Raw genomic sequence first — 16,452 nt, 5'->3', positions numbered from 1 at the left:
TGCTGACGATGAAGACACAAAAACCTATCATATCCCTGACTGTGTTGTTGTCCCTGCCTAATATTGCTACAAAACCACTTCAACTTGACTTATAAATGACTGCATATGTCTTTTTAAGTAATCTTCAACATTAAATTCTTGGTTACAATATCTATAAGCCTTTGTTTCTTTTGTTATCCCCCAAAATTTACAACAAATAATAATTTGTTAGTCATATTTATCCACTGGTTAAGAGACTTATCCCACCTCTGTGGAATGGCTAACTTTAGCCAATATTTAACCACTGGATAGCAAAGTTAACCAGTGGATAAATTTTGAGCAACAGAATTTAACCAATGGTTAAAAGTTAACCACTGGATAAGAGATTTAACCAGTGGTTAACCTTAACCAGTGTTTTGAGCAACTCAAATAGGAGCAGAGCAAACACGGACCTCCGAAACATCAGAGGTGGGATCAGGTGCCATGGAGGAGCGAGCATCCCCTGCCGACTGGTCACACCTTGCGTGTGCTCCTTGTTATGATTGAGAAATAACCGAATTTTTTTTTAGAAATGCTCTTCGTTTGAATAAATTTAAAAAGGGGTGATTTATAAACAAACAAGTTGATGAAATATAATATCAGAAGTCTCATTTAAAGTCATCATGTTGAAAGTTCTATGGCCGATACAATGACCTTGTGAGCAAATACAATTAGCAGACCTATTTTTGTTTTCATATGAAGCAGAATTTGTGCAAAATCTTATGTGTGAAAGGAAGAAGAGAACACTTGATGTGGCTTTCAGCTCGACATTAATATATCGACGACATATTGTCAATTACAATCGCTATTTTCATTTCTATGTCGATACAATATATTCTGGGGAGCTTGAGAAATAAATATACCACAGAATCTGACACATCTGTTTCATACTTAGATATTTTACTTGAAAAAGGTATTAATGGTAATCTAACAAACAAGCTCTATGATAAATGGGTGACTTTAACTTTTCTTACGTTATCTCCATATATTTCATGCTGACTGACGAATTCATACAAATTGTAATGCCATTAAATACACACTAAACAGTCTGTCTACGGTTTTACAGTTACTTTCCGATCATAACAAGGACTACATGGCTGATGTGGCTGATCATCAGGGGATGATCACTTTTCCCCACCTCTGATGTTTTTGAGGCCAGTGTTAGCTTTGCTCCTATTCTGTATTATAAATGATAACCTTTTGAGCTTGAATACTGTTTACTATCTCCATATATTTCATTTGGTAATTGTAAGACGGTTTGGGAATTAAAGAATTTGCTTCACAGGCACTTGTTTCGGAAATAATTATAGTAGTATAATGATTACGTATGACTTGTTTGCAAATGCAATTACGTCGGGATGATTTTCATACTTTTAATGATTATTTTCACGTTGCCCTTATATAAAAATGACGAATTCAATAAAAAGGGCTAACAATTGACGTGCCAGGGGTATGTACTAGTTCTTAACACCTGGACCAGTTCAACAACTGGTGTTTTAGGTGTTTATAACCCAATCATCTAGTAAAGTAATGCCTTGTTCACACTGATAGTTTAATTTAAATTAAACCTAAGTTACTGCGAATAAATTTGAACAGTATTCACACAGTGATACGATGCGAATTCGTTAAATTCGAATACGTTTACTGGAAATTAAATTTCTTTACACTACTTCCGTTTGAAAGCAAATTGAAGCTAATTTAAATCAAATTGTGACATACGAATGTGCGAAAGGACGTAATTAAATTTTGTGATAAAATTCGGGGTTGAGACAAAGACGTCATTGCTATTTTTGAATTAAAACAAAGAAAATGTATCACTAGAAAGTATAAAGACACTATAATAGGAGCAATAGCATATCAAATGGATCTGAGCCGCATTATGTGAGGTGATTTGAAATTCGAACTTCACATTAACTGTCAAATTAAATACTGCGTTTGAACAGGTCATAAATGTTTATCTAACAGAATAAAAATAATTCCTTTTTTTTAATTAAACACCTACTATGTCACTTGGAAAGTCATCCCACTGAGTCGATCCGTGGTGACCTTTCACAACAATTGCTATCATTGGAAAGTTGTTCTTGTATTTTTGGTAAAACTCTGGAAGGGGACGTTGTTCCATCGCGTTATAGATACACTCCCTGAAGGTTTGATGTACTGGATCATCCTTTAAAACGCAAATATATCCTTTCTCAGATACAGTAATAAAATCTTGCAGAATATTTAAATTAACACGTAGGTTAACTTGTATGAATCTGACAAAGACATGTGAAAGAAAATTGCATGTAATATAAAAAAAACATAAAAATGGGGGGGGGGGGGGGGTGAAAGCAATTCCCTGAATAAAAACGGAATTTTAATATGTTTTAAAATATATGTTATTCTACTTTCATTTTCTAAATACATTTAACAGTTTATCGTTTTATAAACATTTTAATAGTGTAAAAGATATAATATAGGTCAAGTCCCCTGCAGGTTTTAGTAAAAAATAATATTAAAAAATCATAATGACATTAACATTAAAAATTAATGTTTAACATGTCTGATAAATAATGTTTGTTCTTTTAAAGTGAATTAATAACTTACTCCCATTGATGATAAGTGATCGGATGGAAATTCTAAGTCATGAATTCTTGTTGATTTTTCTCTTTCGGTACCTCTATTTTTCGGAACTATACAGACTTGGTCTTGTTTCTCGTTTTTGGCTATGGGAAACAAATACATGTTTTAATGACAAAATGTACAGTCTTCTGATTGTCTTTTCACTTTCTTTCTTTCGGTAGAATGAAATATAAGGAGATAACGATCATCAGTTTAGTTCAAAAGACTAATGAAAGATACCAATCGGGAACAGAGCACCCAGGGGCCTCTAAACATCAGAGGTGGGATCAAGTGTCCTGGGAGCGTGAGCTTCCTTACTGACCGGTCACACCCGCCGTATGCTCCTTGTTATGTTCGGCAAATGCCTAAAAGATCCGTTGACAATTTGTATAAAAACGTCAGTCGGTATTTGACTAAACGATAGATCGTATTTGCTGGGAAGATCATTGTATCAGCCACAGAAGGCATAAAATAATTCTTGTCTATCAATTTTTGTCAACATTGTATGATGTGAAAAGTTTCAATTATTTCATTTGCTGAAATACTGATCAAGGCAAATGAGGTAATTTTCTACCGTACTAATTTTCGGACGATTAAACATTTTTAAAGATTTCCCGATAAAAAAAAATTAAGGAATGAAAGGGGGAATTGGCAATGAATGGACTTAATTAAACTTTAACCTTTCATGACAATTATTAAAAATGTAATCATTTATTCACGATCAGTCGCGTTAAAAGTCGACATTTCGTAACTTCTATGGTCGAGAAAATGACTTTGTCAGGAAATACAATCTAAGTCAAATGTTGACTGAAGTATTCATACTGACCAATTTAAGACCGTTACATTCACATTGAATTGTCGACTGTTTCTTTTCTTTATTTCCCAATCATGACGAGGGGCACACGGCGGGTGTGACCGGTGTCGCATAATATTTGGTCCGCCTCGTTTAAAGGTCCGGCCGGACCTAATACGATATCATATTTGGTCCGCCTTTTATAAGAAAAGGTCCGGCCCGTATAAGAAATGGTCCCCCTGCGTTTTAAGGTCCGGGTGGTGCAAAATGTTTTAATCTTGACTTTAACATATGAAATTAAGGCTACCGGGTAGTTTGTTTATACTATATGATGAAAGAAGGATTAACCCTGTTGTATTTTACTTTTTTGTACAACATACAAGTATCTCTAGACAAGAATCTACTCGTATAGTGTGCTTTAAGCAGTGCCGTTTAGGGCCATGATTTCTTTAAAAATCATGCCACAATTATTTTGCAAATGTTTGTTTTTCCTTAGAATTTGTTTTTTGTAAATTAGTACGATTAAAGGTGTGAAATCTGTCGATGTGTATAGCTACATGTAATAAAACAATGGGTGTGTGACGTATTTGTTTACCTGACAGGTACCCACCGTACCCACAGGTAGAGCCCGCGGCAGATGGCGCTGTCATTGAATGGTCGGTGAACCTAATGGTCATGTGTTAGCTTTACATATTAATAGATCTTATTTTTTAACTAATAAATTATGCCAAGGATCCAAATATTCAGGCGTACACTTCAAAACTGCGACATTTGTAATAATTATAACCCTACATGTATAATCTTTATTTGAATATTTAAAGCTAAATATAGCGTATCTGAGCTAAAAATTAAAAATACAAGATTAAGCGTAGATGTACATGAGTTTGGGTTTTTTGTTCAAATTAAAAATTTCACCGATATTGAACTTAAATATCCCCACATTTCTATGAGTTAAATTTAAACTAATTGAATTAAAACTGTGTCTGATATTTAAATTCCGAGTCGATAAGAATCGGCCATTGTTTTAAATCTCGGATATCTATGAAACGCGATTGATTTAAATTGTTTGATTTTCATAAAATGTTTCAATCTGCGTTCCATATCGGATTTTTTTTTTTTGGTGTTGAAATATTAAACTTTTTATTTCGACATTTTAAGCTTTCATTTTCGACATTCTAAAGTGTTCATCTCCGACATTTTTCAGGAATTTAGTGCTTTCCGGTAATGAAAAATTTTAAAGAATAAATTATAGACTGTTTAGTAAATCAATGTTCGGCGCAGTCTTTGACATTTAATTTAGTGAACATTAAATGCGATGAAAAAATTGCATGCTCATTAAACTCTGTTAACTAGACTTAGTGCTTCATGTACAGTTGTATATACATGTATACAGAACTTTTATATCAAAATGTTGTGTATAATAAATTCTTTCAAAATTCCATTTCTACATACATGTACCTGGTAATCATAAAATTGCCGGAGAGGTACCTTGCAAAAATTCCAGAAATGAAAAGAAATAAATGTCAGAAAAGGAAAGACAAATTGTCGGAAATGAAAAAAAGAAATGGCGGAAATGCCATGCCGATTTCCGGAAATGAAATGCAGCGGTCCTATCTTTACAGTGGTGTGTAAAATACCAAAACAAATAAAAAGATCTTTTTTTTTATATTTTTAGTCTGAACTTATATATAAAAAAAAACGCCTTATATGACTTTAAAGTTTTTAAACGCATTTCATATATTTTCATGTCATAAAGTGAAATTTTTTGACTGGGTTTATTTTCGTAGCTTGAAAACTAAAAAAATAGACAGGGTGGACCTTAAAACGCAGTTACAGAAAAGGTCCGCCCTCTGTATTCCAGATATTTTTATACTATAAAGGGAAAATTTTAGACAGGGTTTATTTTCTTAGCTTGAAAACTAGAGAAAGGAATAGGGCAGACTTAAAACGCAGTTATCAGAAAAGGTCCGCCCTTTATATGGTGTACAATGTCGGTATACTTTAAAACTTAAAACTTTTTTGACAGGTATCTGCGTGATTTTACTACACTCAATTACCCCCCCCCCCCCCAAAAAAAAAAAAAAAAAAAAAAAAATTTAGGAGGGGGTATAAAATGTTCGGATTTTTATTGAAACCGAAACCGAGAGACATAAGTATAAATAATATATCATAAATGTAGTGCACAGAGATTTTATATGAGCAACATGTATATTAAATATGAAAAAAATAAAGGCATTTATAAATCCAGCAATTTATCGACTTCATTTGGTTTGATTTCGCCAATTAATGCACATTTACCTTGTCCCGGAGTAATATTTAGTAGGCCGCATTTCATTTCCGGAATTTCCTGAACTTTTCATTTCCGACATTTTTAAGTTTTTACATTTTAAAAGTTTTCATCTCCGACATTTGTCAAATTCATGTCAGTAATTTTTCGTAAATGAAAAAAAGAATTCATGCATCCGTTATAAAATACTTAAGGTAAAATATTTTAGATAATATATTCAAATAAAAGACTTTGCTCTTATCTGTCAAAGAAACTTAATTGATTTTACCCTGGAACAGATGTAGGTACATGTATTGTGAATGTGAAGTTTCACTTAACTGATTCCTTTACTTATTAACTAGTCTTAATATTGTTTACTTCTACTACTACTACTACTACTACTACTACTACTAGAAGTAAACAATATTAAATGTTAAATTTAAATTGCCGTAAAGGTATCCTAAAAAAAAAATCCGAAAATGTGAAAAAAAAAGAAATAAATAATGTCGAAAATGAAAATAAAATTGTCGGATTCCGAAATAATAACAAAAATTGTCGGCAATTTTAAATTCAGAAAATGAAATGCAGAGATCTAGTAGATATAATAATTAGCCTTTGAATAAGTAAGAAACAGTGTTAACTTATAAAAACGCACGGGATAGGGTACTTTAGGTTTTCTCAAACGAAACAATTATAGACTAACCCCTAACTGCCCAATCCGTAGGCATGTTGTTTTTACAATAAGGGGTGTAGGGTAGTACACCGTGACATAAGCCCCTGTCACAGCTAGTGACCCTCTAGTTATTTACAACAATATTAAACGTAAAGAATGACAGATTTCTTTTATCAATGCTATAAAGATATATATTTTGAAAGATGTGAACTTCAGTTTTTGTGAGTGGATTAGTCAAACGTTTATCATGTTTATAGGAAGGAGAGTGTAACTAAATGATTCGTGTTGGACTAACGAACATTTTTCTGTTCATGCAATACTAATTAATTAATCTGCCAGTAAACAAGACGGTAAAGGTAAATGTTTGTACATTTGTATTCTTAATATTTTTTTTATGATAATGTTGACATTAGTGTATTAATTTAAACGACAAAAGAAGCATGTCCCATCTTCCCGACAGGAAACCCGATCAATAATTAGAATCTAAACATTCCTTTAATTATGTATTAATTTCGATTTCTTACTTATTGTTTACTACATTTTCTAGGAGAAAACACTAGCTATACTATACATATACTTAATTAATTTTAAAAGAATAGTTTTTCAATTAATATCGAATGAACCACATGCATACAATTTGTATAAAAGACCGAGGGCGGACCTTTTCTTATAGAGCCAGGCGGACCAAATATGTTATCGTATTTGGTCCGGCCGGACCTTTAAACGAGGCGGACCAAATATTATGCGACACCGGTCGTTGGAAAGTGCTTATTCCTCCATGGCACCTGAACACACCTCTATTGTTTTCGAGATCTGTGTTTGTTCTGCTTCCATTTTGATTTGTTTTTTGGACTTTTTGGCTTGAATACTGTTCCTTAGATCCATATATATATATATATATATATATATATATATATATATATATATATATATATATATATATATATATATATATATATATATATATATATATATATATATATATATATTATAAAAGAAAAAGAAAATGAAGTTTCCAAATTTCATTTAACACAAATCAATTTATGTACACCTGAAGACGGATTATGAGATCAGAAAGCTTGTGTTAAATGAAATTTGGAAACATTTTCTATAATTATATATATATATATATATATATATATATATATATATATATATATATATATATATATATATATCTAAACACTTTTCTATTTGCTCATAAACATAAGAGTTTTTTGCACTGTATTTCTGTATTTCAAATCATATTGCTAATGTCTTTAAAACCCTTGTGAAAAAATATCAGAGTTAAGAAATGCTAAAGAATAATACGGACTGGTACGAGTATGTTTGAGTGTCAGTTTACTGTTTAAGATTGTTGGTAAAGACGGCTAAGGTTTTTGAAAAAAAGCTTAAGTCAAATATATATACACTGAATGGCCTCTTTGAACGTACCATATGTCTTGAAGTCAAGCACAAATCTTCCTTTAAACAATAAGCAATCGTCTTCGTTGAATGCTTTTAAATCGATGTTTGCGTGTCCTCTGTCATCTGAAAGATGACGTCATAATTTACCCAATTAGTCTAATAAACATTTTTTAAAAAAAGTAATTTCATCTAGGGTGGTTCAATTAAATGAGTTTATTTTTATCATCAGCGGAACAATAACTATATAATGAAGTATTTACAGACAGCTTTCTGTCAGTACTACATGTATGAAGTTTCTTCATTTATTTTATACACAGTGATTTACAATTCAAGATATAAACAACAAAACGTGATTTATTGTGACATAATACAATACTTCAATATATTTGTCTAACTTACTGTCATTTGTGGTGAGATTATCATTCCGCTCAAGAAGATTTTGAACTGTACTTTCACCATAAGACGTTTCCATGCCTGAGAGGAAAATCTTTATTGCTTCATCTCCTCTATGTAAGACCAACTTTAAAAACTGCAAAGTTTCTATCCTACAGCTTTTGCTGCTCTTGTGGATAAATTCCAGTTCTTCTGGTGTTATTATCCCGGTACTCAACAGAGGGGTTTGAATTGCGCGAATCCTCACTATATCCAGTAACTCCGGTAAATTGTCCAAAATATTCCCTTTGACTTGATTAATGTCTGGAATGTTAAGAATGTTTCTTTGTGAGTTTCATAAAACACAAAAAGAGGAATATTTGCTGTTTTGACTCAAATACTGTAGAATTTGTGATAGCTCAATAGCATTGTTTATATGTAAGTTGGAAGTTTTAGCTAGATATTGTGTTATTAAATTGTAATTCATGTGGATGAAGGTTATCGTTATCGTAGTTCAATTAAATGAAACTTTATTTTGTGGAAATGGATGCTCTTTCCTTTTTCTTTGAACAAGGAAAAGTGTAGTAAATCTTTAATTCCTGGTAATAAAAGAAGAATGGGTGTTTTACTTTATTTCACAGGAATTTATCCTAATGCATATTAAATGATAGTAGATACTTAAATCATTTAAATGGAAAAGTATTAATTTTTAATTTTCATCGATTTTAAGAACAAAGTCTTCATTACCAATATCCTGATATTTCGCTGTATCTGGAAACAATTGATTATAAATGTATTTGTTTTTCTCCTTCAGTTTTTCTACAACAACTTTAATTTTCTCCTCAGACTGATTTGTGAGATATTCCAAGAAGGCTTTAACTTTGGTCGATCTCAGGCCTGCTCTGTTTATCTTCTCCAAAACTGGATGAAAAATATCGGCAACTTCTCGTTCTTTCAGTAAACATCGTGGCTCTAGTTCCTCCAAAAGGAACTTGTGACATCTCTCCAAACGCGACTTGTACGTATTCCTGGACGGTTCTATTGATTGCATGATATCGGGGGTGTATTCTGGAATTCAAAGAACACTTTCTTAGTTATGTTAATAAATGTACAAAATGATACGTTAAATTTGTTGTAATTTCCGTGAATAAAAAGAAAATTGAAGTTTCAACACAAATTTTTCAGACTGTTAATTATTTTTTTGTATTCGTTTCAACGTTCTGGAAACCTGCTGGATCTTTGGCTTCTCGGATCTGAACCTCAATGCTGTACTTGTCTTTCTTCAAAAGCATCCAAACCTCTTTTGATCCAAATAGCTGTGTCAAAAATGTGGAAATACCCTCCCTCTCTAAGAAATGTTTTAATTTTGTCATTGCGAAGGTTGACTCTGTTTGAAGAACAATAACAATAGATCCTAACGATGCTTTATTAAAAGTAGAGTGTGTTCCTTGAGCGATCATTTCCTCTGAGTTTGAGATTTCTTCTATCACTTTCTCAAACACTCTTTCATTTCCGTCATCACTGGTGATTATCATTTTAATTTTCCTTATTTCAATTTTGGAAGCTAAAACATTATTTAAAAAATAGGATGTACTTGAAAAGACGCCAAAGTAGTTTGTGTTGATAATTATCATCTTTTAACATTTTAAAAACATGACTGAAAAGTTATATTCTTTGCGATTCTGTTATAATGGTTCTTTTTTTCCTTAAGGTAGGATTCTTCTCACATTTCTTGTATTTAAAAATTAATGAAATTTTCACAGAATCAAGAAGAGAATATCACTAAGTGATGGTATCAGTGAGATTAAATTTGACCGTTTAATATTAGAGGCAAGGTCAGGTCAAGGTCATTACCTTTTTCCTGGACATGAAGAATAAAAAAATTACTGTTTCCAATCATGCGAACCCTACTTACAATTCAAAAGATTGAATGTTTTTCTTTTTGCATAAAAAGATACTATCGTATAGGGCCTATAAGATGATATTACCAAATAGACATGGATAATTTAAATAAAATGGATATTTGGTAATCCGAATTTCCTCTACTTTTCTTAAATTTTTAGGATTTATTAGTTATTTTTATATGCTTCCTATATTTAACTTTTTCCAATTTTCACATATAGTAAAGTTGTCACATTAAGGTACAAAATGATACAAAAACTAAAAGTTCTGATCGTTTACTAAAAGAGAAATAACATATTTTACGAATTTTTGGCTCAAATCTGTACTTAGATTTGAAGCATTTAAAAGCCAACATAGTTCTAGTATGTGTGAAAAATCTTATTGATTTGATATATTTTGAAACTTTAGTCCCTTATTATTAAGTTAACTTACAATTGAAATTTCGTCTAGTCTTTGATTGCTTAAAAATTATAAGTAAATTCAATGTTCTATAATAATTTTGAGAGCCAGAAAAGAAGATATTTTCGTACGCCACCATTCCGCCAAAAATATAGTCCTTGCTATTTTTCAAACGCAGTTCACCATTTCTATTTAAAGTTGTATAATTGTGATGAGGAAAGAAAAATATGGTCTTTTAAATCTCTTACATCTAAATATATATGACATATCAACAAATGTACTTTGAATATTCCATCTAGTCAGAAACCAGAGAAGAATCCTAACTTAAATGTATGCATTTAGATGATTAAAGTAATTAAAATTAAAAATTGGAATACCCATCATAGAACAATGCATATCACCGCCAACAAATTCAACTTTCAATTGTTCCTTGTTTTCTGCAAAGAAAAGGGTCTGTTACATTTATATGGCATCACTTTTTTCATCATTAGTCGAACATCAATAATTTAATACTCTCCAATCTCTTTTTTTTTCGTTAAATCTTTTACATAAATCTATTTAAGAAATAAGGTATTATTTTTAAACATCTATCGGGCTATAAATACGGGTAGGTCACGAGATTAAATTCCATAAAGCCAGAAGGGCTTTATGATGAATTTAATCTCGTACCAACCCGTATTTATAGCCCGATAGATGTTTATAAATAATACCTTATTACTAATATTTACATTTGTGACTTATTCACAGTAATATTTGCCTGATTGTGACTTTTAACGTGTGAAATGCATTATTTTTCAAGCCCAAAGCATGTATGTAATCCACTGAACGCGTGTCGACCCTTTATGACGTTACAAAGAAATTACGTCGAACGTTTATCTATACGCACATATATGACCTCTTGACCCCGTACCTGTATTTATACAGCTATGGATACGCATTGCTTTCAGTAGTGTTATATAAAGGAAAACATTTGCAAATGTAAATATATTGCTATATAACCTGTTCTTTCCAAGTCCAAAACATCACTGTCTATCTCTCTTAAAAGACGATCACCAAGGTCGTTTAGTTTATGTCCTTTGAGGATTGAAATCAGTTTAAGGAATGATTCGGGTAATTTGCTTGATATGTTTTCCAGAAGCAAATTCGCAGCCTTGGATTTCTTTATTTCGGCCGATATTTCTTTATGGTCATCCACAGACAGAACATCTTCCTCTAAGAAATCGTCAACAATGCTGTCACTTTCATTCGATATCCTCAGAATTATTTCTTTAAGAAGTTCATCCTTATTTCTGTCCAGAACAATGCCCAAGCTAGGGGAGTGAAGAACTAAAAGAAAAAAAATAAATTTATTGTTTAGATACAGAACTATATTTCTTCACGAAAATTATATTCTGAACAGTTAAGTTTGTATCCATTTTCAAAAGTTAGTCGTACATACGTGTACATATTATTTCATTTGTACATAATATTTGTTAATGCAAAGTAATATAAAAATTCATTAAAGTTAAAAGACTTACTTAAAATCAAATGCATGTATCTACATGGATGATTCAAATATGTATATATTTATCGAATGTTAAAAAGAAGATTTCACAAATAATAATGATTACTAGAACACCTTTTTCAACAGTGGCTGGATTCCTCCTTGCTCTGACTTCAGAGTTGGGCCACGGAAGCGATAGAAAACAATAAAATCCCTCTTCTTGAGGATTACATTTTATTATGCTTTTGAGTTCTCTCAAATGTTTCGGATTCTGTAACAATTTACACAAAATAAAGTCGCATTTCGTTGCTCGAGGTTTTCCCATAAGAAAGGAATTTTCGTCTGTATTTAAGATGTTGTGCTGTACTAGATAATCTACAATGATATTCGGTTCCAACTGTTGTTTAAGAAATTTAAAGTTCCTTCTTATGTGTCGAGTTTCTAATATGACTGTGTTCTCTGGGTATCCATTTTCCGCTCTGTCAAAGAAAACTGAACCGTTTCCTGTACCCGCTCCGAAAGTTGATTCCTGGGAAAAAATATGTATTTTATCTATTTTATCGTAATTGCAATAACTAACTGACACTTAACTTATCTTGTAAAGGATGAAAATATTTTGCAATGTTTTGTAAAGGATGAAAAATGAAGATAATAAAATAATCAATCTCATTTTAAATACATTTTTTTGTCAACAAGACTTAAAATTCAGAACCCTAAAAACTCAAGACAGACGTTAGATCAAGTGCTTAGAAGAAAAAAGCATCCCATGTTGACAGTTAACCTCCCACATCAGCCTTCTCTTAAGTTGGATGTTTTTCTTAAGTTAGACTGAGTCAAATAAAGTATCATTACGATGAATTTATAATTTGTATTACTTTTTATAATTGATTTAATTACAGAATGTGGCATCTACATCCAGAACACGTGTCCACGTGTGTGTGACCGGTCAAGAGGGGTAATTAATTTCTACTGAGTACCTTATCTAACCTCTAAAATTTCCGTTTTTGATTAACTTGACAGCATATCAACAAAACAAATAGATATAAAATTACTCTGAGCATAGTCGTTTGGCAGAAGAACGAAGGAACATAAATTTATTTAAAAAATACTTCTATATGAAAAGAAGAAAACACTGCAACTTGACTCAGATATTTCAATTACATTTTATAGTTAACAATAGCAGATTTTGTTTATAATTCGACCCAATGCATTCAAATTAATTTTAAAAGATGATAAAGACTGCAGCACCTGTTTCATATTTGAATAATTTAATTCTGGTTGTAACGCTGTATTTGATTGGATAAAAAATTACTTTATATCGTATAAAATGGGTTGCCTACGTCACAATGACTTGCGTCAAAAACGTATCAATCCGCCTGACGTTACATTAAAATTTTGTACAACGTGAAGTCATTTTGTTGGAACAATCATCTTTTTTTCTTACATTAAATGAATGAAAATTAAATTATAAGCAATGAATTAATAGCTTCCCATTTTATACGGTATAAACTGGGTTGGAACAGTTTACGCTTTTTTATAAACCGCTTCGCTCTCACTCGCGCTTCACGGTTTATAAAAAAAAGCGTTAACTGCCCCAACCCAGTTTATACCGTATAAAATGGGTAGCTATTAAATTCATTCCTTAAATGTGATACTGATTGAAGGTAAAACAGTCAAAAATTAAATCAATTAAACTGTATAACAAAAACACTTACCGCAGCTTTTTTATCGTCAACAATATATTTAGTGATAATTCGACAAAATTGACAAAAAATATATAATCTGTTATAAAACTGCAGGTAATGGTAATTACCATACATATTATTTTAGAAAAGTGCATTGATAATAAAACAAACAAGCATTGCAAATTTTATTCCTATTAAATGAAATGAGTAAAATGGAAAATGTTTATGTCATAACTTACCTCAAGACATAACATTTTGATACTCAACCTTCAACATTTGGGGGCACTCCACTGGTATATCCTGTAAATGATAATAAGTCTTTAATTTAAATCCTTTTCCAATTGACAAAAGGAAATATGAAAGATAATTTAACATTATTTAGAGCTGGAATAAATAAAAATATTGAAGAAAGCTTCATATCTTGATTGTGTTTTGTAGTGAATCGGGGGTGTTGCAAAGTTAAGGGAATCATGAACCTCTTTATTTTCCGTGGATGAAAAGCTCCAAGACTGCTATTGGAATTTCAAAACTCAAAATATAATCAAAATGAGATTCAAAGGATTTTTAGTCGTAAAAAGCTATTAAACAATTGTGCAGAAAAATATTTTTAATAATGCCAATCATAAGTAGATTTGCATGGTTAAAAGAGTAATTTGATTAACTAGTAATGATCAATTTTTTCCGTCTAGATTTATTTTCTATAAACCTTGCGGTCACAATAAGGCAGTGGCTAGAGTGTTTGTTCTTTATCACGGTGTAAGGAGTTGACATTTGAGTCTTGAATTTGATCCTTGCATTGCAGGTTCGAAGTTCACAGGTTCACAGTGCAAGACGGACAAACCAGTCCTTTTGGATGAGATGTACGAACGTATAAACCGAAAACCGAGTTCAGTCCTTTTTCATCAGTGGTAGCATCGCAATATGAGAGAAAAATTCTAGAAGGGATGCCCCCCCTCAAAAAAAAAAAAATCTTACAAGGTCACAACGAAGAGCTCACGGCGGAGGTGAGTGGTTGACATCAGATGCTTATTCCCTCATGGCACCTGTTACCACTTCTGTTTTCAAAGGTCTGAATTGATAACAGTTTAAATGAACTTCGTTCAATTTTGTTTGTTATTATCATATATCTTTCATTTACTATAGACTAATTGTAACCCAGTTGGTATTTTTAACAATGAGAACATTGAGCAGTGAGGTGTTTCCCCTTTTGAAAAACCTTTATTTGATTATGTAATACATAAATAGGTAAGAAATATCTTTAAGTTTTTGGTACGCAAGAATGGGTAGCAGGTAATTATACAGAATTCTAAGCGTATTCTATCGGTATATTATTTCCAACCAATGAATTGTAACAGGATTTAACATGTCATTGGAATGTAACAATGCATTGGGATAAATGGCCCGATATCGATCTGGATATTTTTTTTAAAAATATCAGAAGATTGAATTTCATTTAGCGTCTTACATTTTCAGCATTTTTTTAAAGAACATTTTGATTTAATTGTATTTATATGTCTAACGTAACTGGTGAAATATGAAAGCATGCAAATCATCCAACTTAGAATGAAGTTCATTTTAAACAAATTAGCATTACATTGTATTGGATTGGGTTACAATTTTAAATGGGGCTATTTTTACATGTAATCTTTTTATCTACACAAACTTACCTCCATTCATCGAAATTCAAAGAGAAAAAAGGCGCTATGCAAAATATTTAAAGCTTTATTGCATTTGCTCAAGTACAATATGAAAGTTACTTCGTAATTGTGAAAACTTCAATTTCCATTGCTTGTAGTCCAGAATAGTTCAGAGAAGAGTGCAGTGGGGCATAGAGAAAACTTTTACTATATATATATATATATTGTAAATGGGCACCGCGCTCTGTAGACTAAATGTGTCATGAGTACAGAATGTAGACATTTCGTTTGTTCTACATTTGTTTTAGATAAATCCAAGGCCCAGAGTCTCAAGAGATGCTGCACTAAAAAGATCCCTCACTGCTCAATGACTCTGAGTGCCGAGTATTGGTGTAAGTTGCAGTCCTCTACCAGCAAGCTTTAGTGTCTCAATATGAATGAATTTTTTTTTGGAGAAGGCACAAACAAATAAACACGACTCACAATTCTCAAGGGGTTGCAAAAAATACCATTTGATAAAAAAAAACAAAAAAAACATCAGAGTTTAAGAAAATGTAATCAAAGTCTTCATTCCATATTCTTAAATAGTTTTAACTGCATATATAAGGTTATCAATTGCTTTCAGATATATATCAATTCATAACTGCAAGCCAAAGAATTTAAATCAAAACGTTGAAAAGCAAGCTAAGAGATACGATGTGGACTCGAAATCAGAATTTTAGGAAAAAAATTGTCTTAAGGACGAAATACTCCTGAGAAGGTACAGTCCTACGTACATTTATGATTTTTTACAAAAAATTAAACACAAAAGTTACTTTAACCTGTGAATAAATGTGTCAAGGTTTTAAATAAGATGAAACAATATTACAATTCTAGAAGTTTTCACCGATTAAATATTTAGCAAAAAAACTATAATTGAATCTTATTACATGTATAATGCATAATAAAAGGCGTACTTACTGGTACATTTGTTCTACGTTTATGTTTCAAAGATTATGGGGAATTTTTGTCTGGAAGTCGCAGTCGTTCATATACAAGGAAGTAAAAATTGTTACTATATTTATATTACTTTATTTATAGGTACTCCATGAAACACCGTCTCTATTTAAAAACAAGAAATGAAAAAGAGTATAACGAGGCTTAAACTTTTCGCAAATTTTTGTCTTAAACTTTGAATGGACATACCAGGTATACGATTTTGCATCATATTTAACGG

At 31.5% G+C, this 16,452-nt stretch overlaps 1 protein-coding gene across 1 annotated transcript; it reads right to left on the bottom strand.

Annotated features, from left to right (window-relative positions):
* Positions 1-7,747: 7,747 nt before the first annotated feature.
* LOC134279403 (uncharacterized) lies at positions 7,748-16,265 on the bottom strand. Its single transcript, XM_062761795.1, has 9 exons — positions 16,197-16,265; positions 13,839-13,899; positions 12,050-12,443; positions 11,431-11,757; positions 10,809-10,868; positions 9,359-9,694; positions 8,878-9,198; positions 8,158-8,454; positions 7,748-7,881 (listed from the first exon to the last, which is right to left on the bottom strand). The coding sequence occupies exons 2-9, from the start codon at positions 13,851-13,853 to the stop codon at positions 7,748-7,750; spliced, it is 1,884 nt and encodes a 627-aa protein (XP_062617779.1). The 5' UTR covers positions 13,854-13,899; positions 16,197-16,265.
* Between the last annotated feature and the right edge of the window lie 187 nt (positions 16,266-16,452).

The sequence above is a fragment of the Saccostrea cucullata genome, unplaced genomic scaffold (genome assembly GCF_032062105.1).
Source record: "Saccostrea cucullata isolate Sc308-1 unplaced genomic scaffold, CSIRO_AGI_Scuc_v1 ctg472, whole genome shotgun sequence".
Classification (NCBI taxonomy): Eukaryota; Metazoa; Mollusca; class Bivalvia; order Ostreida; family Ostreidae; genus Saccostrea; species Saccostrea cuccullata.
This window is presented reverse-complemented; position numbering and strand designations above follow the sequence as displayed.